At 45.0% G+C, this 24,001-nt stretch overlaps 1 protein-coding gene across 5 annotated transcripts in view; it reads right to left on the bottom strand.

Moving 5' to 3' along the window:
• Window positions 1–24,001, bottom strand: part of Gbf1 (golgi brefeldin A resistant guanine nucleotide exchange factor 1) — a 138,758-nt gene that overhangs the window by 9,362 nt on the left and 105,395 nt on the right. For 2 of the 5 annotated variants that reach the window (XM_052184686.1, XM_052184680.1), the window contains exons 6-29: window positions 23,075–23,183; window positions 22,538–22,598; window positions 21,431–21,485; window positions 17,589–17,736; window positions 17,046–17,269; window positions 15,914–16,079; window positions 14,967–15,178; window positions 14,278–14,376; window positions 11,687–11,881; window positions 11,263–11,452; window positions 10,900–11,040; window positions 10,521–10,609; window positions 9,244–9,446; window positions 8,554–8,677; window positions 8,172–8,297; window positions 7,827–7,909; window positions 6,714–6,950; window positions 6,339–6,432; window positions 5,831–6,007; window positions 5,044–5,108; window positions 4,833–4,956; window positions 4,595–4,666; window positions 4,391–4,485; window positions 4,007–4,160 (exon numbers count right to left, since the gene is read on the bottom strand). In XM_052184686.1, coding sequence (XP_052040646.1) covers window positions 4,007–4,160; window positions 4,391–4,485; window positions 4,595–4,666; window positions 4,833–4,956; window positions 5,044–5,108; window positions 5,831–6,007; window positions 6,339–6,432; window positions 6,714–6,950; window positions 7,827–7,909; window positions 8,172–8,297; window positions 8,554–8,677; window positions 9,244–9,446; window positions 10,521–10,609; window positions 10,900–11,040; window positions 11,263–11,452; window positions 11,687–11,881; window positions 14,278–14,376; window positions 14,967–15,178; window positions 15,914–16,079; window positions 17,046–17,269; window positions 17,589–17,736; window positions 21,431–21,485; window positions 22,538–22,598; window positions 23,075–23,183 — 3,243 coding nt within the window. Of the gene's footprint in view, window positions 1–4,006; window positions 4,161–4,390; window positions 4,486–4,594; window positions 4,667–4,832; window positions 4,957–5,043; window positions 5,109–5,830; window positions 6,008–6,338; window positions 6,433–6,713; window positions 6,951–7,826; window positions 7,910–8,171; window positions 8,298–8,553; window positions 8,678–9,243; window positions 9,447–10,520; window positions 10,610–10,899; window positions 11,041–11,262; window positions 11,453–11,686; window positions 11,882–14,277; window positions 14,377–14,966; window positions 15,179–15,913; window positions 16,083–17,045; window positions 17,270–17,588; window positions 17,737–20,602; window positions 20,702–21,430; window positions 21,486–22,537; window positions 22,599–23,074; window positions 23,184–24,001 lie in introns of all 5 variants that reach the window. The other 3 variants (XM_052184685.1, XM_052184675.1, XM_052184687.1) reach the window with 2 other exon arrangements.

Raw genomic sequence — 24,001 nt, forward strand, 5'->3', positions numbered from 1 at the left:
TAAAGGTTTTATAATATATATTTAATTTCAGTTTTTAGATTTATTTTGTGTGTGAGTGTTTTGCCTGAATGTATGTTATGTGTATCATGCACACACTTGCTGCCCACAGAGTTCAGAAGAAGGCACTGCATCCTCCGGCACTGGAGTTACAGATGGTTGTGAGCCACTATGTGGTGTGGAAACCAAACCCATGTCCTCTGCAAGGCAGCCAGTGTTCTCTATTACTGAGCCATCTCTCCAGCCCCTTCATTATGTATTTAAATTTATTATCAGTTTAATTTTTCTGCAAAATAAAGGTTTGAGTCAAAGTTCACTTGGGAGACTGAGACAAGAAGAACTACTTGGGCTACAAAAAAAGACCTTGTCTCAAAAACAAAACCAATGGTCTTAGTTAAGGTTTTACTGCTGTGAAGAGACACTGTAACATGCCGACTCTTAGAAAGGCAGACATCTCATTGGGGCTCGCTTACAGTTCCAGAGGTTTGGTCCATTATCATCATGGCAGAAGGAATGGCAGGACGTAAGCAGACGTGGTGCTGGGAAGGAGCTGAGAGTTCTACATTGAGCTGGGCAGGCAGCAGGAAGTGAACTGGCCTGAGCTTCTGAGACCTCAAAGCCACTCCCTAGTGACAACATATTCCAACAAGGCCACACATCCTAATAGTGCCACTCCAAGCGTTCAAACACATGAGTCCATGAGGGTCTTTCTTTTCACCACACCCAAAGTAAAACAACAACCAAAAACCATTCAGTTGAACATATTTGTATGAGTCTATTTTTGGACCATCTACTTTGTTCAATAACTCTATCTATCTATCTATCTATCTATCTATCTATCTATCTATCTATCTATCTATCTATCAATACTACATAATTTTTTAAGTTATTTGTAATATATATGGTGTTTTGATGTTATATATTGACTGTTATGTATGTCTGTGCACCAATGCAGTATTCCTGGAGACCAGAAGAGGGCACCAAATGCCTGGAACAGGGAGTTCCACAGGGTTGATGGCTACTGCATGTGTGCTGGAGGTCCAACCTGAGTTTATTGGTAGAGGAACCAGTGCTCTCAACCTTGGAGAACTCTCTCTGGCCCTCAATCCTACACAACTGTGACTACTGTGAAGTTTAATATTGGCTAGAGTGGCAGAATATGAAGCGTACAACTCTAATCCCAGTTTAGGGAAGTGAAGACAGAAGATTATGAGGCTATCTTGAGATACACATTAGACCCTTAGTCAAAACAACCAATCATGCCAGGGCTACATAGTAGACTGTTTCAAAAACAACAACAAACCTAACCAATAACAAAAACCCAGACTGGTGAGAGGCCTAAGCAAGTTAGGCACTTGCTGCCAAGCTTAGTAACTTAAATTCAAATCCCAGGATTGCAAAGTTGTTTTCTGCCTTCCACATGTATATCTATGACACACAGCTACTTATGCAAATGTATTAAAAAATATAACACAAAAAACAAGGTAGAATATTATCCTCACTTCATTCTTTGTCAAAAATGTTTGGCTATTGTAGGGTCTATACTTTTCATTCTATTTTAGAATAAACTTTCTATGTCCACCAAAATCTTTGCTGGGATATTTATAGAAAGCTGCATTACATTTATATATTGTTTGAAGGAAGAATTGCCTTTTTTTGTTTTTTTTTGTTTTTGTTTTTGTTTTTTTGAGACAGAGTTTCTCTGTGTAGCCCTGGCTGTCCTGGAACTCACTCTGTAGACCAGGCTGGCCTGGCCTCAAACTCAAAAATCTGCCTGCTTCTGTCTCCCAAGGGCTGGGATTAAAGGTGTGTGCCACCACTGCCCAGCTCAAGAATTGACATCTTAATGGGGTTGAGTTTTCTAATCCATGATATGGTCTCTTGATTTAGGGGTCTTTGATTAACATTTTATTATTTATTTGTAAGCAAGGGTCTCACTATGTAGCCTTAGCTGGCCTGAAATTTGCAGAGATCTCTGCTTCCTGAGTCCTGGGATTAAAGGCCCTTGTCACCATGCCCAGCTGCATTTTCTAGTTTTTAGTATCCAAATGCTATCTATATGTTTTGAAAGGGGTCTAAGAATTTCATTTTATTTGGAATACTTGTAAGTGGTATTGCTTTTATGTTTGTTTGTTTGACACAGGGTCTTTTTTTTTTCCCCCAAGACAGGGTGTCTCTGTATTGTCCTGACTGTCCTGGAACTGACTCTGTAGACCAGGCTGGCCTCAAACTCACAGTGATTCTTCCTCTCCTCCTCTGAGTGCTGGGGTTAAAGGTATTCATCCCCACCTCTGGTGAGACAGGGTCTGAGTTTGCCTCTGAATCGACTATGGAGCTGAGAATGGCCTTGAACTCCTCACCTGACTCTGCCCCTGCCTCCCAACTACAAGGGTTAAGAACCTCTTCTGCTAGGATCTCTGTGAGTTTGAGGCTGCCTTGTCTACAGTGAGTTCTGAGACTAAGTCTGAGGCTGGCCTTGTCTGCATAGTGAGTTCTAAGACAGGATCTCTGTGAGTTTGAGGCTGGCCTTGTCTGCATAGTGAGTTCTAAGACAGGATCTCTGTGAGTTTGAGGTTGGCCTTGTCTACATAGTGAGTCCTAAGATAGCCAGAGGTACATGGTGAGATTCTGTCCTGAAACAAACAAACAAACAAAACAACAAAGAAATAAACCTGTGTCACCAAGCCTGGCCTTTTCTGTTTTTAAGACAGGGTTTCCTCTGTAGCTCCTTAGAGCTCATCAAGTAGTCCAGGTTGGTCATGATTTCCTGGTGATCTGTCTGTCTCTATCTCCTGAATACTGTCATTGTATGAGTGAGTCACCATGCCTGATTACCTAGTGTGAAAATGCAGCTCTATTTATTTATTATTATTTATCGTGGCAGAACATCTCTACATGATTCTTGCTGTCCTGCTTTGCGATTAAAGTTGTGTGCCACAATGCTAGGTAGGATGTATATATTTGAGACAGGGTTTCTTTGTATAACAGCCCTGACCTTGACTGTCCTGGAACTTGATATGAAGACCAGGCTGGCCTTAAAATCACAGAAATCCACTTGCCTTTGCCTCCTGACTGCTGGGATTAAAGGTGTGTGCCACCATGCCCAGCCTGGAACTGCTCTTTTTCAAGACAGGGTCTCACTATGTGACTCTAGCTAGCCTCATATCTAGAGATCTGGATGTGACTGTTTTTGCTTCTTTGGTGTTGGGATGCTCCACCATGTCTGGTTAAAACTGTATTTTCATCCTTCTCCTCTTTTTTTTTTTTTAATTCCCAAACAGGATTTCTTTGTTTAGTTCTGGCTGTCCTGAAACTCGCTCTGTAAACCAAGTTGGCCTTCAACTCACAGAGCTCTGCCTGCCTCTGCCTTCTGAATGTTAGGATTAAAGGCATGTGCCATCACTGCCCAGTCTTTTTCTTTTATGTGTTTAGCCCACATGTATGTATGTGCAACATATGCATGCCTGGAAGCTGCAGAGGTCAGAAGAGGGTATTGGATCCTCTGGAACAAGAGTGTGGACAATTGGAGCCATCATGTGGGTGATGGGATCTGAACCCAGGTCCTTTGCAAGAGAAGTGAGTGTTATAAATGTTTGAGCCATCTCTTCAGCCCTGAAATTACACTTGTTAATGTCAACTTTCATATGGTCATAACATCATTTAGAAGTATGGCTTTTGTGAATGTCTTAAGTCTTGTGACTTTTGAACCTAATTGTCAGTGCTTATTTTCCATACTTGAACCCTGAGATCTTACCCTTAGGGTTCTAGATGTAAGAATAAGCAGCAGCCCAATCCTTGAAGCAGACTTCAAAGAGCCTAGACAGGTGCTACTAGCTTACTGTCTAAGATCATTCCAGGCTCGCCTTCAGTGCCACCTGTTAGACTGTACTAGTCCTAAGTTAGTCACTGGGCTAAAGTACACTACACCAAGTGTCCTTCCTGCTCAGGCCATCTCCGTAGCTGCTGCTGTGGCCTTACCCCTCGCATACTCGCCCACTTCCTTGCTTACCTGGCCACTAATCTCTTCTCTCCGCAGCAGCCGGATGGCTAGGCGTAGCAGCCCTACCACGGCTCGCTCCACAAGGAAGCAGAAATCTTGTGCCTGAACACACAGGTGGTAGAGATGATCTCGAACAGTCTGCCATACACAGCCCACACGGTCCCTAAAATCATAAAGGGTAAAGGCAGCCTCAACTGGATGAGTCACTGAGCCAAAAGTCTGCTAGGCCATTCACAGCTGTGGTGTGATGCCTGAAGGAGTCAAGCACAAGGCCCGTAACTGCTCAGAGCCTCACTTGTTTCTTGCTCTCACTCAGCAAGATGGCTTTCAGCCTTTCTGCACGAGCTCAGTATGGGGTCTGCCTAAAGAGTGCTCTGACTTGCCCTCTCCTACCTGTTCTCTAACACGATCCTTAGCAGCATCTCCAGACAAAAAGCAGCATCTTCTTCATCATATGTCTCTTCATCTGGTGTCACTGAGACCAGAGCCTAGAAGACACCAGCAGGGAAAGTAGGAATTGAAGAGAAGCTCTGTCCTAACAGAAATTGAAGGCCACACCACCATCCTGTTGCCGTTCTCAGGCCTCTTCATCCATACCTTCATGAGCTCCTGCAGGGACTCCAGCTGGAGGAACTTGCTTTCCGTGATCATTTTTTCTGGGTCACATTGCTAGAGGGGACACAAGAAAGAGGGATCTATACCAAAGGAAGAGAATTTCTAAAAGCCAGGGAGAGAGGGCAGAACTGTTCTTGACACAGTCCTAGATGGTTACACTCTTCAGCTCACAGGGTCACATCTTTTTAGGAGTTCTCATGAGAGATAGACAGGCAGTTACCTTGATACAGTCCAAGGCCACTCTCTTGGCCTCCTGGTTCTCTGTAGATGGGCCCCGTACACTTGACTGCTCAGGACCACTCAATGTCAGCCAGCTCACAAAGCTAAGGACTGTTGACTCTCCTCTGTAAGGAAAGGACACGTGTCTTGGTGAGCACCAACATTCTAACTACTTCCTCTCTCTAGGCTCTCAGCCACTGGTCTGCCCTTACCGGTTGGATGGTGTCTCCTCCCGCTGTAGAGAGATCTTGCCATTGGGATCCACAAAATCTTCTACCTGGATAAAAGTTGAGCTAGAGAAATTTATTTCTGGTCTGGAAGATGGCTCAGTGGTTAAGAGCACTTGTTACTACTGCAGAGGACCTGTGTCTAGTTCCCAGCACCTACACGGTGGATTATAATAGTCCCATCATCTGTAATTCTAGTTCCAGGGAATCTGATGCCCTCCTCTCTCCTCCATTGGCACTAAGTATGCACATCAGGTGTATATATATGTGCATATATATATATATATATATATATATATATATATATATATATATATATATATATATATATAAAATGCCCAAATACACATAAATCTAAAAAATAGTCACAAGAGATTATGTGGCCATGGTGGAATAGGCCTGAGTCTCAACACTGAGGAGGCTGAGATGGGAACTACAGATCAAGTTCAAGGCCGACCTAGCCAACTCAGTGAAACCTTGTCTCAAAAAAATAAAAGCTCGTTTCTTTGTGTGCATCATTTGCATCCCCATGCTTCCCAGCCGAGCAAACTCTCTGGATTCCTTCCTGTACTCAGTCCATGTACTACTGAGGCCCCCCTAAGAAGTGATGACTGTGGTTCCTCCCAGCCTTCCTTTTAGCTTCTCTGTAGCATTACATTGCGGTGCTCTTAGTGAGCGTTGGCAAGCATCAGCTGTAGTGCTATCCTATACACTGAACAGAAGGATAGGCCTTTGACTTGTTAATAATGCTGAACATTCTATCAAGAATTACCTCCACCATAGCCTTGGGTAAAAGTTGGGCTCGGAAGAGCTGCAGCATGGCCTCCATGATATTCTTCCAGCCCTCCCGAAGGATGTCACCATGACGATGGGCCAAATGGAATACTGTCTTGGCTGCAATGTGGGCTTTAGGATTGCTTCCAAATACACTGGGCAGGTTCTCAATAGACTGGAAAGAGATTTTAAAGAGACAGGGTTGGCTCATGTCTGGAAAGAAAAGACTTTCAGATCTCTCTGCCTATGGTTCCCGGGAATCTTTCTGTTGGATTTGCTTCAAATCCCCTACAATATTAGTGGGGAAGGACAACTTGATGCCTGTCTTTCCTATGGTATCTCCTCCCCCATTCCATTACACAAGGAGACACTACTCTCATTCCCCAGACCTTGTAAGACAGAACTGGCCTAAGCTTGTTCAAGAGGGTAGATATGGTGGATGTAACTTCCATGGCTGAGGCTCACTCTCCTTTGGGACTCTAAGCACAGTTCCTGCTCCAACTCACCTCACTACTTAGAGCTGTGAATTTGCACAGAGAGATGATGAGATTGTCAAACACATCGCTGAGGCCATAGTGGGCGGAGATCATGGCACACTTCCTGTAATGTCACCCCATCACAGAAACAGTCACTGAAAGGCCACTCGACCCTTCTAAGTTCCTAAGCAGCTTTCCATTGGCTCTTCCCCAATGGGTCACACAAAGAAACCTTTAACTCCAGCCTGTTTAAGATTGAGATTTCCCAGGCTCCAGTCTCCCTCCAGAAAATTATGAGAAATCCCATTCTGAGGAAAGTAAATCAGGAGTCAAAGAGGCATGGGAGCAACCACATTAACTTAGTGAGATGCAAAGATATGAAAACCAAGGCCAAAGCTGGGCTACCTGAAGCCTGAGATGGCTTTTTGGATGATGGTCTCTTCGAGGCTTTTATCGAAGACATAAGAGAGAGCAGCAATAGTGGGGCCCCAGGTCATAGAGAAGAGGTCAAGATCGTAGCTGCCAGGAGGTACACGAAGGAATATGCCCTCAGGGGTGGCACCTCGATGAAGTAGCACGCTCCACACATAGTTCTCACGAACCAGACCTGTCTGTTCCTCAGGCATCACAATTTCCTCATTCCTGTCAGAGGGAAGGGAAAAGCTAGGCATACTCCTGTGAACACACTGCTTCCAAACGGTTTTTACCTATGGAGGCTTCTTGCATTCATATGAGGTTATCACAGCTGCAGCTAAGTGATCTGCTTGCACCCTAGCACTGAGGCCAAGGAGAATGTGAATACATCCATAATCTCAAAGTCTCATCTCGAACCTTCAGATCTGTGCTAAGATCTCACGTTCTGGGTGGGAGCATAAACTTGCACGTTTCCTGACTTAGTATAAGGAGCAAGCTGAGAGAGGTGGCACATAACCATAATCCTCGCACTTAGTACCCAGGTCAGGAGATGACTCAGATAGATACACAGCAAGTCTGAGGCAAACCTGAGCTGTATGAGGCTCTATCCCAAGACAATAACAAAACAGCTGAGTATCCCATGTCTGACTCAAACTTTGCCCTCTAGTGCTGATCTTGATTTCTCTACCAACTAGAAAATGGATTTTTGTGAGCGCTCCAGGAAGCCAGGTAGTTTGGGCTCAGGAAACAGGGTCAGGATACCTCATTTAAGAGGAATAGTTTGGACTGGAGATGTAGGTCTGTAATGAAACATTCTTAGCCTATGTGAGGACCTGGGTTCAATCCTAGTACAAACACATGTTTAAACATATAACATGAGAGGGCCAATGTGTATAGACCCTAAGCTTGGAATACTAGACTCTTATTATTGATCAGACTTCTTTAAATAAGAAATGAGCTGTCACAGATACAGATGCCCAGAGAAGTCGCAAAGCTAACTATATATGGGGAGTCACTAGAGTCTGACGTGACTATAAAGACAGGAAAAGGAAGCAATGAGTTTCTCTTTAGCAGAGACAATACATTACTCTCCACAGTACTCACTTGATGGCATGGTACATGTCTTCCAGGATGTCTTGCTCAAAGTCCTTGCCTCCATTCACACCTTTTAGGTTTTTGCGAAACTCCTAGAGATAGGCCAGTATGTTTTCCCTGTGTCAATGCTGTATACCACCCAAGGAACTCCTTAAGTCTGTGACAAATAGGACTTGGGAAACAGTTAAGTGAAAGAGCCCATCCTCCATCCCAGTCCCTCTTCTGAATTGGTCATCCCTCTCTCATGCCCTTGACAGAACTCTGTCTCCCCCACACACTGGCAACTTTCCTTATTGTTCTTGATACTTTAAAAGCTGTATTGGCTCTTCTGTTGTGGTTGGAACCCAAGCTTACCTCCAGGGTCATGGGTGCATTCTGCTTGCGAACATTGTGGTTATGTTGGTCAGTGTTAAGCATGATGACAGCATAAGCCAGGGCAAAGCAGGCATCGCTATTAGCAAATGGGGAGCCATTACAACTCTGAAAAAGCAAAGACTCCATCTGTGTTAATGTCCTTTTCTGGCCAATTAAGTTCTTACTAATACCAACCCACTCGTCAATGTTGGTATACAAGGGGGGCACTCCCCAGAAAATGGCCAGCTCCTTAATAGAAGGTGCTCCATGGAAAGCCCACTGCTGTGGCTCTCAGCCTTTTTAGGAGGCAATAGCTGAGGGAACAAAGAATCCCTCAATCTGATCAGGGATCCTTGACTTAGTCTCTGACACTAAGACTTACCCTCCAGTGCTCAGTGAATACCTCCAGCAGCCTGTGAATCACAGGTGCTTCCCCAGGCAAGCGGAAGGCCTCCAGGTAGAGTCGGAGAGCTTCATCAAGCCGCAGACCCTGAAAGCTGAAGGTGCTACAGAGAAAGAAAACAGAATGGAAAGGCTGAAGATACTGAAACCATATAAATTAGGCTGTTAGTAACAGTCTTCATAACATTCTCTTACTGGAACAGAGGAGGCTGATGGCTCTGGCACAGGAATGGTACATCCTGGCCATTTCTGACAGAATCCCTAACTTTAGCACTTACTACATTAGTAAAATTCTAGACACCTCACCCTCCAGAACCCTGCTCAATCCCCTGGAACACGGGTGGGGGTAGGGCACTCCTAAAGCCCCATTCCCTTTCAGGTCCAGCAGATATATATCATAGGAAGAGGCAAGAATGTCAGTTACTTGAGCTGGTCAGCTTCAGGCACTGGCAGACTTCCTAAGGGAAGAATGCCTTGTCCCCAGACATTCCCTTCTTCCTCTCTTCTTTCCCTGCATTCCCCGATATCTTTTTCTTTTTTGTGACACTCATGCATGCTAAGGAGCATACTGTCACTGAGCGACACCCCTGAGTGTGACACTCATGTATGCTAAAGGAGCACACTGTCACTAGTGACACCCCAATCTCCACATTGCTTATTTCTTCCTCACCTCACAAAACTCTCCAACAGGTCCATGTTTTTGCGGTCACTCACAAACTCTCCAATCATTTTTTTGTCTAGCCGAGGGTTTTCTCGGAGCCACTGGGCTACCTCTGTGTTATCCATTGGGATGGTGAGGAGACCTTTCTCCTGTAGAAACTGGATCCCCTTCTTTGGTTTTTGGTTGAACTGCTCTGTACCAGTGATCAGCAGCTAGAAGACAAAGACCAGAGGTATCAACAGTTGCTATGCTCTTAAGTCAGACAAGGCAGGCCACAGTCTAGCGTAGCCTATAGCTGTTCACCTAATGAGTTCTTTGAACATGGTTCTAATTAATTCCATGACTAACACTAGGTTGTACTGGCCTTAGTTTTTCCTGTCTTCCCAGCTCACTGGCAGTGATTGGGAGTACCTCCCCACTCCTTTTTGAGGGCAACCTCCCTTCCTCTAGTGAGCAATTGGGGAGACGGAGAGGAAGCAGATTACGGAGTTCTCTTTAATTTTATAGCCACCTCTGGCATCTACAACCAGTCAGCATCATGTCATAGCAGGGTTGAGATGCCTTCCCTTTTCGGATTGTCTTACTTTTAATTTTAAGGTCCTGCTTTGGTTTGAAGGACAAAGCAGACTAAACTGATCTCTTTGACTCCTGTATATCTAGTCACAGACTTGTGATCAAATGCATATAGCTAACAATAAGAAAGGAGTAACTACAAGTTTATATGTTAAGAAAACCAAAACACTCTCTCTCCAGTGAAAAAGCTATCCACCATTGCTGCTGCTGCTGCTGCTGCTGCTGCTGCTGGGAGAGAAAGGAAGCCGAAGGAAGAGAGTGGGAAGGACAGTGATGATGAGACAGTCCTGGACTTTGCAAGGGAAGAAAAAGGTATATAAACTAACCATTATTTGGGCTTTACTAAAGTACCAGAATAAATATCAATACCTCTTATTACCAGTCACTATGCTGGAACTGGAGATGACCAATAACCTTTGCGGACCCAAATGACAGAGCTTCCAGAGCTTCTGTCACCACCATTGGGCTGTTGGCTGAAGCAGCTTTGCTCAGAGGCCAGCACAGCACAAGTCAGGGGTAAGGAAATGCTTTTCAAGGAGAGGGAGAAGTTGCGCAGTCCCAGAAAAACCTCAAGACGAGTCTTGGAAGCTGTATGAGGGGCTGCTAAAATCACCCCATGTGCATCCTCTGGGACAAACCAGTTCTATAGAGGACTCCCACATAAAGGTAGGCAGGCGCGACTCCTCCCTGGGGGAGTGTATGGATGCATGTACCTTTTTTTTGTTTTTAATTTCAATTAGTTCCCGTGGATCTGGCAGAAGACAGGAAAATCGAAGTGGCTTCCTGGTGAACTTTTTGTCAGCTAGGATGGAAGGAGGAGGAAAAACACATAAGGCCTTTGTACAGTTATTGATGCTCTCCCCAGCAAAAAGAAGCAATCTCCTACACTTTCTTGTCGTTGGCTTCCTACCTACTGGAAAACCTTCTGAGGCTCTGGTTGTTTTCTTTTTCTCTGGGGTTTGAAAGAGATGAATGGCTAGGGCTCTTCCAGGTATGGCCTTCGGCCGCTCTGTTTTCCCAAACCTCCCCATGTTCCTTCTCTCTAAGCCCTTGAGTTGAAGGAGTTTAGAGTCATGGACACTGGGTACCTACCCCCAGAATCACCAGCTTCCTCCAGATCATTGCACCCTGGCTTTCCATGTTCCGTTGACAACCATCCTCTACTTGGAAAATGAAGGCCTAGGGAATCTAAGGCCACGCCTGTGGCTTTCCCATCACTGGTTGCTCTCTCAGCTGGGAACAGGGAAAGAGATGAAGACTTATGGGTAGGAAGTCAAGCAGTATTGTAAAAGAGGTTGAGTCCCAAGCCAAAAAGAGCTGCATGTTCTTATACAGGACACTAGCTAGCTCTGATAGAAAAATCAAGACAAAGTAAGGAGGGCAACAGAAGAGAGGGGGAAAAAAGAAAAGACAAAAAAGAAAAAGAGAAATAGAACAATATAGGACGCTTCTTACACTTGTTAGTTTCTGGGTTGCCATCCATTGCCTCAAAGCCAGGTCTGGCTGTCTCTTTCTTCTCTTGCTGGTTGAGGGTGTTAAGGACTTTGGCCTGACAATGAGCCTCAGTGCTGTCAATAACTGTCAATAGGGCATCAAGAGATAGCAGGTGTGTTGTATAAAGCTGACCAGACACAGGAAAGGCATTCTGGAAAGTAAACAGACCCATTAGACTTGAGGTAGGCATATACTTGAGGTAGGCATATACAATCAAAATACTGATTATTTTCTCCCAAACCCAACAACTAATGATTTCTCATTTCCCTTACAAATGTCTTCCTCACTCCTGTTCCCACCTCTGAAGTGCCCCACTAACTGTACCATCATTGCTACCACGGGATGATAGTGTCAGTTCCTAGAGGCCAGTGATAGTACTCAGCACCTTGGACAGCAGCTTGGTGAGGTCTTCGAAGAGGTTGGAGCAGTAGTAGTCACAGTCATAGTTGATGTAGAGCTCGGTGACAAAGCTGGGGATACGCCAGAGCTGCACAACAGCCTCTAGCGCCATCTCCTTCATCTCATAAGGCATCCTGGGGTTTTCAGCAGTGATGATCTCCATGAGCTTTTTAATGTACATCTGTCAACAGCAACCCAGTGATGGCCATTTGGTTGAGGAAAAGAAAATTGAGGAAGAGAAAATTGGATCGGAACACCACTAAACAGGAGGCCAAAGCCCACTCAGAAGGCATGATACCAAAAGATCACACCTCCTCAGTAATGTATTCCCCTTTGTTGTCTTCCATAAGGCTCTCATTTCTATTTCTAGTCTCAAAGAAGTTGTCCTTTTAAAAATGTGTTATCTATAAAGCCTATCCCAGTCTTTCTTTCTTTTTTTTTCTTTTGATTTTTTGAGACAGGGTTTCTCTGTATAGTCCTGGCTGTTCTGGAACTCACTGGACCAGGACAGGCTGGCTTCAAACTCAGAAATCTGCCTGCTTCTGCCTCCCAAGTGCTGGTACCCTAGTCTTATTTAGACTTCGTTTTGACAACTTAGCAGCAACACCAGTTTAACTTGTAAGAACTCTTAGGCAGAAAAGCTGCCCCATTTGTGACAAGATCTGCCAGTCTTTGTATTTGGATTCCCCTACCCCTTTTTTCAAGACAGTTTTGCTCTGTAGCCCAGGCTGGCCTTCAACTCCCAGGAATCTTCTTGCCTCAGCCTCGCAAGTGCTTGGATTACTGGCATGAGCTGTCATGCCCAGTTATGCACTCTCCTACATTATAATCAAACAGTTTTGTCTGGGATCCTCTTAACTATTCTACTATGAAGGCTAGGCAATGATACAAAGTAGGGAGGCCAAAAATAACTTCTATAGGAAGCTCATAAAAATCTGTATCTTGAGATAGACCACCCGCTGGTAGACCTCCCCCACTCTCTCAGAGTCCCCCACTCTATGCCCTCCTCAACATGGTGTTGCAGCTCCCAATGTGGACAGAGACTCCTTGCTCAACCAGAGGATGCTGCAGCCACCAGAAGTCCAGGCAGGCTGCCCGTCCCTGGATCCTGCCCACAAACCTTCTCGGCCCTCCCATCCTCTCCCCAGTCCCCCACCTCTCCTTGTCCCAGCCTCCACTTGGACCAGAGGCCATGCCAGCTGCCAGAAGTCCAGCCCATAATTCTGGTAGTACTCACTTATAAGTGAATATCAGTGGTTAAGTAAAGGATAATCATGCTACAATCCACAGACCCAGAGAGGCTAAGTAGCAAAGAGGGCTTTGGGATGGGGTGGGGGTGGAGGTGAGGGAGGGTACAACTGGATCTCTCTGGGAAGTGCAAATAGTTTGTGAATGGATTGGGGGCAGGTGGGGATGGGATCAGGAGGGTTCAGGGGTAGATGGAAAGAGATAGTGCAGGGAGAGATAAAAGGAACTGGAGGGCATGGGGGGGGGTGATATGGAAACCCAGTGTAGCAAAAACTCCCTGGAATCTCTAAGAGTGACCCTAGAGAAGGCTCCTAGTAATAGAGGACACATAACCTGAACTGTCCATCTTCTGTAATCAGGCAAGGCTTCTAGTGGTAGGACTGGGACACCAACCCAGTCATAAAACCTTCCACCTACAATCTGTCCTGCCTACAAGATATGCAGGGGCAATGGTGGCACAGAACTTGTGAAAAAGGCGTACCTATCAATGACTTGTTTAATTTGAGGTCCATCCCATGAGAGGGAGCCCATGCCCAATAGTGCCTGGATGATTAGGAATTGGAGGCTGGAAAGCCCAGAGACCTACGGCAGAACTAAACATTGGCAAAAAAAAAAAAAAAAAAAAAAAAAAAAAAGAAGTCAATGAAATGATCCCTATTGATAATCATATACGTATAGAAATACATAGATGAGTTCTCATTAGAGAGGCTGCACCTGACTTGGAGCAGATACAGAGACCCACAGACAAACAGATGATGAGTGAACCCAGGTTTTCCACTGGGTCTCTCCCTGAGATGGGAACTGCAGTGAAAGAGGGGAGGAGCCAGAGGGGTAGAGGACTCCTGGAGAGCAAGACTCAGCAGGACACAGAGGGGCTCACAGAGACTGACTGAGGCAGCAATCTTAAGTCTGCACTAGACCCTCTGCATATATGGTTGTTGGCTTGGTGTTTTGGGAGGACTCCTGACAGAGGCAGTGGGGGTGTCTCTGACTTTGACTGCTCTTGGGACCCTTTTCTTCCTAGTGGGTTGCCTCACCTAGCCTTGTGTCTGTTCTTGTACCACGTTCAGTTGGTGTCTCTGGGAGGCCTGCTCTTTCTGAGATGGAAGTGGGGAGGTGGGGAGAGTGGATCTGGGGGAGAGGAGATGTGAGGGGGTACTGGGAAGCATGAAGGAAGGGAAAGCTGTGGTTGAGATGTATTGTGTGAGAGAAGAGTAAGCAAAAATTTTTTAAAAAATCTATCTTAAGCATGATTCATTGAACTGGCCCCCTTGATAATGCCATGTAGTTTCCTGTTTTTGTCTTACTTTCCAAGGTCAAGAAACTTACCTCTAATTGGAACTTGAGGTGTTCCCGCATGCTCTCAAAGAGTAAGAAGCACACTCTGAGGGACGCAGCATAAAGGCTCAGTCGCTCTACGCTGAGTAGCTGGGGACCAGAGAGTGAGAAGCCGTGAGGTTTCTGAGGTCGAGTATAATTCAACCAACAAAGATACAAGAGAGCAGACTAGTGAGGCTGCTTCAAAAGGCCTATGTTCTAAGGGAACTCTTTTTTTCCTTGTCATTTGTTTTAAAAAAAACAAACTTTATTTTACATTTGTTTATTTGTGTGTAGGAGGGGAACAGGGACACACATGAAAAGGTACATCCCAAGGGAGATGTTCCTCTTTCTCTGCCTTCTAGGTGCCAAGATCAAAGCCAGCATGCCAGGCTCGGTGGTATGTTCTTTTACCCACTGAGCTATCTTGTTGGCTTGTTTTGGTTTTTCTGAGATAGAAGCTCATGCAGTTCAGGCTGGTCTCGAAAGTTACCTTGGATTCCCTATCTTCCTGCCTCTACCTCCCAGCGCTGGATTGCAGTATGTACCACAACTGGGTTTTGATTTAGCCTTTCCTTCCTCAAGTCCTTAGACAGCTACTGGAACCCTTCCACTCTGGCTTCTGGCCAACTGAAAGTCATCGTATTCTAGTGGCTTCTCAATCTCAGAAAACAAAAGGTCTCTGGGCAATCTAGTCTCACCTGGAATAAGTGTCGGCACATCTCATCCTTGATGAGCCCCAAGAGGGCCTGGCACTGGGCCACAGGGGCTGACTCAAGAGCCACCGTCAGCAAGTGCAGCCCCATGTGGATCATAACCTCAGAGTTATGGCGGTCATGTGGATTTGTGAGGGAGATAAGGAAGCGGAAGAGCTCACGGATGCAAGGAAGACCATAAGGAACCAAAGCTGTACCTGCAAAGGTAGGAAGAGGACAGGAAGATAGGACCTACCCCAGCTGTTTGATAACGTATGGATCTGTGTTATCCATGGCAAAAACGTGTGTGTTGTGTTTGGTGCATGCATGTGCAGGTGTGGTATGGTGTGTAAACGTATGTGCCTGAGCACGTGCATATAGAAGACATGAAGGATGTCAGACGCCTTCCTCTTATTGCTCTGCTTTATTGCCTTAAACAGATCTCTTGCTGACCTGGAAACTCATTGTTTCAGCAAACTCTCCAGACCCACATGTCTGCAAACCCCAAAGATGGGATTACAGGCACATGCAGCCATGCCTAATTCTTAACAAGGATGCAAGGGATTTGAACTCTGGTCTTCACGCTTGCAGAGAAGTAATCTCACCCACTGAGCCATCTTCCAGTCCTTATCTGTGGCAATTTCAGGAAATTAATTTTCCAAGGAAAAGGATCCACTACCTATCTCTTAATGGATGAAATCAGAACCAAGGATTTTTCTTAAAAGTTCTGATATTTATATTGTTCCCTCTCTCCTCCAATAGTCTAACTCTCTGAATGATTTGGGGGAAAGTTTTATGTATGCTAATAGTTTTACAGTTTGATTCCATTTCCTGTCTAGAAAATGGATTCACAGGTGACAGTGCCTTCCTTCACGCTGCTCTAGGCTTGAGTAGAGTATCTATGTGGTAGGATGGGGTAGATGAACAGGCAGAAACTGCTGGAGAGTACCTACCTTCTTTCTGGGAGGACTGGGTAAAGCGCACGCCCCGAGGATTGACATAATCCATGTCATGGACAGAGGCGGAGTCAGAGTGGTCAGCAGGGGATGTGCACTCCTCTAGCACTTCAGGGATAGACTCCACCGATGCTGACTGGGCCTTTTCTGCATGGGCGCCTTCCTGCTACAACCAACACAGGTACAAAAACATCTTAAAATTTATTCCCCTGAATTTTATGGCTTCTAAGCTATCTTCAATGGATCATAGCTCATTGATTTATACATCAATATAAGATGGCCCAGGGCCACCTGAGGAACCACTGTCTAGGATGACAGAACTCTACAGGAGAAAACTCTTGCAAGGCTCAGGATTTAGATGATTACCTTCCTGTAAGAGCTGCCACCTCCCTTGTTTCAGAGGCTCCCTATACTGACACTGATAAATCTCCTGAGCTCCTTCTCACAGTCATACTGTATGTTTTCTAGTCAGCAAAAATAATTCTAGGAAACAGGATGCAATGGTTTGACTATGCTTGGCCCAGGGAGTGGCACTATTAGGTGTGGTCTTGTTGGAGGATGTGTTTCACTGTTAGGTTTGCTTTGAGACCCTTCTTCTAGCTGCCTATGAGAGTTTTTTGGTTGCCTTTGGAACAAGATGTAGAACTCTCAGCTCCTCCAGAGCCATGCCTGCCTGGATGCTGCATGTTCCCACCTTGATGATAATGGACTAAACTTCTAAACCTGTAAGCCAGCCCAATTTAATGTTGTCCTTTAGAAGAGCTGTCTTGGTCCTAGTGTCTCTTCACAATGATGGAAACCCTAACTAAGACACGGGGAAGAACTAACTACCTTTACCAACCAACCTTCCTTCTTCATCTTTTTTTTTTTTTTTTTTTTTAAATAGATAGGGTTTCACGATGCAGCTCTAACTGCCTTGGAACTCTCTACGTAGACCAGGCTGGCCTTGTACTCACAGAGATCCACCTGTCTCTGCCTCATGAATGCTGGGATTAAAGACCTGAACCACCATGCTTGACCAAACCTTCTTGGTCAAGGCTTGGGTACAGGTACAAACCCCCCCAAAGAACAAGGCGGTTCCTACAGTGACTTGTAGAACTGAAGAGGGGCCTTTAGGAATCAGTCATACCTGAGGGTCAAGCTGCTCAGAACCGCCTATCTCGTTGCTCCCAGGCTCTGTGGGTGTGACTTCCCGTGGGGAGCCAGCTTGCTCCAGGTCAGTGAGGTCCTCTTTGGAGGTAGTCTGGGAGGATAATTCCAGGCCACTATCTGTACAGGGACTGACCACTGTTGAGGCAGCTTCTGAACTTGCAGAGGAGATGGATGTGGGTGCATCAATGAAGGGCATGCCACCTGACAAGGAAAAGAACGAAACTTGAAGGCAAAGAGAGCTTTGTGAGTGATGCATCCTCTACAGTACCAGGGTGTTGCTTAGACTGAATACTCATATATAAATGCCTCTAGAGCAGTAAGAATCTATGACAAGTGAATGAACTGAAGTTGTTTAATGCAGGGTCATTAAATGGTTACAGTCTGATTGATTTGGAGTTTCCTTTTCTGTTCTCTGCAGAAAGAGCAAAACCCCTCAGTTAACTGGCTTTCCATCTCAAATTCCTGACCCTGAAAGACTCTTCTCTGTGTGTTTTAATAAGAAGCAACCCAGGGCACTCACCAGTGAGGTTAGGGGCTAAAGTGGCTCCGTTTGGGGTGGGCAGCTCTGAACCTGGCATGACTTTGGTTGTGTGACGTGGAGGCCGAGGGGATCTCTTCTGTTTCTTCCACTTAGATGAATCACTCATGCCTCCTGCTCTCATTTTCAGCTGGAAATATTATATATCATTAGTATCCAGACTAAAGAGTATTTAAATTAAAATGTTATTCCTAGAAATATCTCATTACTCAGTCAGCTGGTCTCTAGAAAACAGCTTACATCCCACATCAGCATTAATAATCTAGACCATCAGAATATTCATCATGCTTCTCCATTTACAGCTTTTTGGACTGGTACAGAGGCTTCCACATGGACAGTAACATTTTGCATTTGGACTAGTCACTGATATAGCCAGCTGTCCCACTTATCATGCTGCTTCCTGGGTCCCTGCTGCTGTATGTGATGCCTGACCCTGGTAAGGCAAGGCATGAAAAGGTAAGGCAGGCTTTGCCCAGAGCCTCAGACTAGAGACTCGTGTATGGACTTTCTTCCACAGTCAACCCCAGGGCAGATCCTAGTCCAGCTCTTGTCTAGGTATGAGCACCTACCCTTTCCTATCTAGATAGATTCAAAGCTTTCCCACTAAGGCACAGACTGCGACTTAGACCATAAGGACAACTCTTTTTCTGGAAATTCTGCATTAAAATGGATGGTCAAAGTTAATGTTTTAGAGAAAAGAGTGCTACCCCGATTTATTTGTGGAGTTAAGGATGGAGGGCTGTGCCATGCTGCTGTTCCCAATCCTGATTCAGCAATAAAACCCCTTGTTCTTCTTACAGTTGTTCTTCTGAGGTACACTTCGTTTTATGTTATTATGTTATTACTTTTGTAGACAGAGCCTCCTGTACCCTGAGCAGGTCTCAAACTCACCGTGTAGCCGAGGATGACCTGAGCTTACATTCTGCTTCCACTTCCCAGGAGCTGGGATTACAGGGATGTGTCCCCCACACTCCACTTACACGGTACTGCGACTCAATCCCAGAGCTTTGTATATGCTAGGCAAAGACTTGCAACTGAGTTACATCCCCAGCACCACTAGGTACAATTTAAAAGAATCTATTCAATTTCTTCTGCTATTTGGAAATAAAATTCCTTCTTCAAGCTCTCTCTCTCTCTCTCTCTCTCTCTCTCTCTCTCTCTCAGCTTTGATAGCCTCTGATCACCTGCTTAGATAATTCTTCCTTCCTTCCTCCCTTCCTTCCCCAAATCTCCTCCTAATAAAGGAGGCCCCTTGGGCTGGTGAGGTGACTCAGAGGTTAAGAGCACTGACTGCTCTTCCAGAGGTCCTAAATTCAAATCCCAGCAACCATATGGTGGCTCACAACCATCTGTAATGAGGTCTGATACCCTCTTCTGGTGTGTCTGAAGACAGCTACAGTGTACTTATATATAATAAATAAATCTTTAAAAAAAAAAGGAGGCCCCAAAACTGAACCTTTCTCCCAGTTCTTAGCTTCTCATTGGATTCATATTTCTGTTCTTTCATCTCCAGAACACCTGCAGTCATATGCCTAAATATGAGCTTCTATGACTACACAGGAACCAGGATGCTCTTGCCAGTAAGTAACCTTGGAGTTCAGGTAGATCACATTCATGGTAGAAAATGATCTAAGAGAACAAGCCAAACAGGAGGGAGGCAAGAAACTCAAAAGACAATGAAAGAAAACAAGGACCATTTGCTTTATTTTAAGCTTCAAAAAGTCAAAACAACTAAAGGTTTATAAGATACTCTCCTTTCCAGGAGGCTCCAGTGTCTGAGTCCCACTTCTACTAAGAATGAGAGCCCATAATGGGCATCCTTTCCATATACAAGTTGGTATTTCCTATTTTCTACTTTATGTTTTGCAAATCTAGCTTCAACTAGGTCATCTCAGTGAGTGTTCCTGGCCTTTTGCCTGGTACAGGAACCTGAAGACTGGTAGCTTCCACGAAGACTCCACTGTCGCTGTGTTTGTCTGTGTCCTAAGGCTCTAAGGTGCAGAGTAGGCAGCAGGTGTCCGTGGAACCCTATACCACTTTATCTGTACAATTCTACATTCCAAAAGACAACAGTAGCTTTATAAAAATAGTGCAGGTCTTAGGCTAATAGTCATGACAACATGCAGGCTAGTCATTGAAGAGAGCTGAAATTGGTAGCTATGCAAACACAAAAATTCAAGACAATGCAATCAAATAGGATAGAGACCCCTTGCTAGGGAACACTTGCTCACAGAGTTAATTCATCTGCAGTGACAGGAATGCTCACAATCACACTTCTGGCATGCACACCCTGTGATGGATAATGTGAACATCATTTATTCCTTACTTTTCTTGTCTTTTAAAGGCAAGGATATCTCAATGGTCAGGCAATCTTTAGCTTATACTCCTTCCCTAAACTCATCTACATTTTGAATTTTAAAGGACAGAGTGGTTTCTTTGTAGATTCTAGAAAATTCCCAGTGTCCTGGTCCTTAGTTCTTTTCTATAAACCTAGAGATCTAAACTTTGCAATGGTCCCTTTTATGTAACAACAACAATAACAACAAAAACAAAAAACAAAAAACCCCCAAAACAAAAACAAAAAAAGCCTCTCACAGGATGAAACCCTTTTCCCACCACCGTAGCCATGTACCAGGTTCACACAGTGACGCTATACTCTCTACTCCAACGCTGAGACAGGGAGGGGAGCAGGGTCTTACTGAGGTCCCTATGGTGAGTCTTAAGCCTCCCCACAAGATGACAGCAGGACCCACATTTTCTAGGCTCATTTTGTGATGTTTAAGACTTCAGTCTGCTTCCAAGAAACCAGAAATCCCAGGAGAATTCCCAGTCCTGCAAAGCTATAAACACATGCAACTTTCAAAAGCCAAGCTGTGTTCTAGAGTGGGTAAGTTGTGCTCTCAACAACAGAAATGGGACCCAGTGTCACATATCAAAAAGTAAACATTTAAATAAATAAACCAAAAGGGGGAAAGGAGAGGGAGAGGGAGAGAGACCTTGAGGTTCTTAAAGAGTAGTACCCTCTCTAACTGGTTCAGGGCTTTGGTCTGCTCCCCACTACTTAGCTCCAGTTTGTTGAGGAGACATGGAGAAATCTGTGAAAGACAGGCAAATGCACGATTTAAACAGAGTAAATTAACTCAGACACACGCCAATAGGGCACAGGGCACAGGGCACAGGGCACAGGGCAGGAATAGGAATGAATAGGAGGCAACAAGGGCAGGGCAGGTGCATGCACCAAATAGCCAAGGGTCATTTACACGGGCAGAACCTCATCAGAGGTCGGAGAAGTCCAAAGTTTCAGCTCAAGATAGAAAGAGGCCATCTGATCATCATTCTTTTCTTAGCAATCTGAGACCCCTTGATCCGGAGTACAGCTTGGTCTGATCTCTTCAACAGAGACTATCTGTACTCATAAGCACAAGCCCAGTCCTATTCAGCATTAGGAGGAGAGTTGGGCACAGTCTCTCTAGGACTCTTACTTGCTGGCAAGACTGAGTCAAATGGGATGGCCAGATTTTCACCTTTGTCAACATGCATCTTTACCCCAGCCTGGTAAGCCTTGTCCAGTTCCCTTAAGGACAGACTCACTATCATATGTGGTTGGTCAACAAAGGCAGGTAGGTCAAAGAGGAAAGGTGGAGGAAGGAGAGAGAGATACATGGGAGGTGTATTTCTGATTTATAGGAGTGACAGTTATTTGTAGATTACAAGCAGACCCATCTAAGTGAAAGCATGTCTTTGCTACTAAGCAATAGTAGTACTAAAGTTCGGAAGTTAAGGCGGTTTGGATAAGGGACAGCAGATGAACTTTCAGACCCCACCTTCTTCATGTTGGTTCCCACATAGCTTTTGGGTTCTTCTTTAAACTGTGGTAACCTAGAAGACAGAGAAAAGTATGACTGTCATTGGGGAAAATGACAATATTCTTCTCTAGACCTGTTATAACAATGCTGTATTGACACACAGTATCTTGTCTTAGTTTACTCTTATGAGAAGCTAGTTAGCAAAAAGCTAATCCCATCCCCTTTAGAGCTTTGGAACTATAAGAATTGGAATATGTAAGATACAGACAAAGTAGTCACTGGGACAGGGTAACTAAGCACCCTTGGAATATGAAGGCTCTTTTCATCCTTGAAAAGCACTGCTGAAAGCCAGGAGATAGTCAGGCATAGAAAGCAGTAAAGGCAGGCTGGTGTTTTAAAGGCAGTAAATCCATGGAGTAAGAAACTCTCAGTAGAAGAATCCAAGAACAGTCTAATGTACAGATAACAGGGATTGAGCCTGAAAGCCAAGAGAAATCTCATTGGTTTAAAAGTCATTGCTTCAACTCTTCCCTAAGTGCTATCTTTTGAAAGGAAGTATAGAAATATAGACTAGGCAATGTGATCTAGGGCAAAAACGTTGCTTGGGCTTCAAATGAGGGGAGCCCTTCTTACGGAAATCAAAGATCAAGGTTTCCCTGGGACTAAAGGATCTGTCGGGATATGGAACTTTAAGTGCTAAAATCAGGAAGTCCCAGGCAAGTCAAGATAAAGCCCAATTAAGGCAGCTTTTACAACAGTTGATTACCCTAGCCTTGGCCTTCTGGTACAAAATCAGGCTAAGTTTAGGGAGCTCAGCAACCTGTTCCAGGCTGCTTAAATTTGGCATCTTCTCTGTGCTCCCTTTCCCAGATGCTACCTGCACAGAAACAGACACAAGTTTGGGAAGCAGAGATCAAATAACCCTCTGCTTCCCTGAGGCCACGGGAGTTCTCTCTTCCTTCTCCCTTGCTCAGTAACCTTGGGCCCAGAGAACTATTGCTCTCCACAGTCCCAGTGGCCTCTGATGTGGTTCTGGGGTTGGCCAAGTCCCTACAGTGGCTGTGTGGAAGCAGGCAGACTCCAGAGGCCTGGGCAGCCGGCAGAAGCAAACAGCAGCAGGTTTACCTTGTGAAGAGCAGCTGCACCATGTCTACGAGAGTGTGCTCTGCGGATTTTCTCAATAACTCTGCACAGGCAAAAACAAATAACACAGGTGTCATTACTTGCTGTGCTATTATCAGGAGACCTCTCAGAGCAGACTCCCCTCCAAACTGTGTTTACCAAGGATTATGCCAAACTTATTAAAACCAGCTCCAGCTCAGCCTGGAGCTATAACTTTACCAGACCACTAGGTGGTACTATGGAGTCAGGAAAAAGGGGACACACTAGATGGGTTTTCTTGGGTTATCAATTGGTGTCAATCCCCAAAACCCTAAGGGAGAACATTTGGTTCTGGAAATGAGTCCATCTAAGATTTATCCCAACTCCTGTCCTGCAATAGTGGGTTGAGAACTCTATTCTAGCTTCAGAACACCACCCCCCCCCCCACCCAAGGTTACCCAAGGTGGATGATGGATAAATCCTGTTTCTTTGGGCTTCAGAGACAGCATCCTGTATAGATATCCATATACCAGCCCCAGGAGGATGTATTCAATCACCTACCACTGAGTCTCATTTCAAAGCAAATCCGGAAGCAAGACTGCATAATCTCACATACAGACTCATTTGTTAAGTGGGTACCCACTGGGGTTAGCAACAGAGTTCGGAGAACCTACGAGGAAGAAAGAGAAGACACTGCTGAACAAAGCAGGGTGAGTAAAGCTGTTTGAAAACACACCTAGAGGGCTGGGCTCTCCTTGGGAGGCAGAGGCAAATGGATCTCTGAGTTGGAAGCCTGTCTGGTCTATAGAGTAAGTTCTAGGACAGTCAGGGCTACACAGAGAAACCCTGTCTTAAAAAACCAACTAACCAACCAACCAAACAAACAAACAAAATAACAACAAAATGAACCTAGCAAGTACATTTTTAATTTTTCTTATCATCATCATTATCACTTGTGTGTTGTGCATGTTCATGTGTGTTTATATGTGTTATCTGGGGATGTGGAGGACACACTAATACATGGGTATCAACATCAGAAATGTGGACTAACCTCCCTCAAGGCTGGGTCTCACTGACCTAGCGCTCACCCATCAGACTGGACTGGCTGATCGGCACTACCCAGGATCCTCTTGGATCCTCTTGTCTACGGTTCTCTGGGATTCCCTGTATACTCACCACTATGCCTGGGGGCTTACATGAGTATTGGGGATCTAATACTTGTCTTAGCACTTGTCTTCATGCCTATAAGGCACACAGTTAACTAACTGAGCCATCACCACAGGAGACCAAACTCACATATGCTAGGCCAGTGCTCTACCAGTGAGCCTCATGCCCAGCTTAGGGGTGAGGGTCTCCTTACCTCCTGTTTTGTCTGAGATAGGATCACACTATTTAGTCCAGGTTGGGCTGAACTGTGGTCGTCCAGTTTCAGTCTCCTACGAGTTCCAATGACAAGTGTGCATGACCATGCCCAATTTCAGGGTTTCT

This window comes from Apodemus sylvaticus, chromosome 1, assembly GCF_947179515.1.
Source record: "Apodemus sylvaticus chromosome 1, mApoSyl1.1, whole genome shotgun sequence".
In the NCBI taxonomy this organism is placed as follows: Eukaryota; Metazoa; Chordata; class Mammalia; order Rodentia; family Muridae; genus Apodemus; species Apodemus sylvaticus.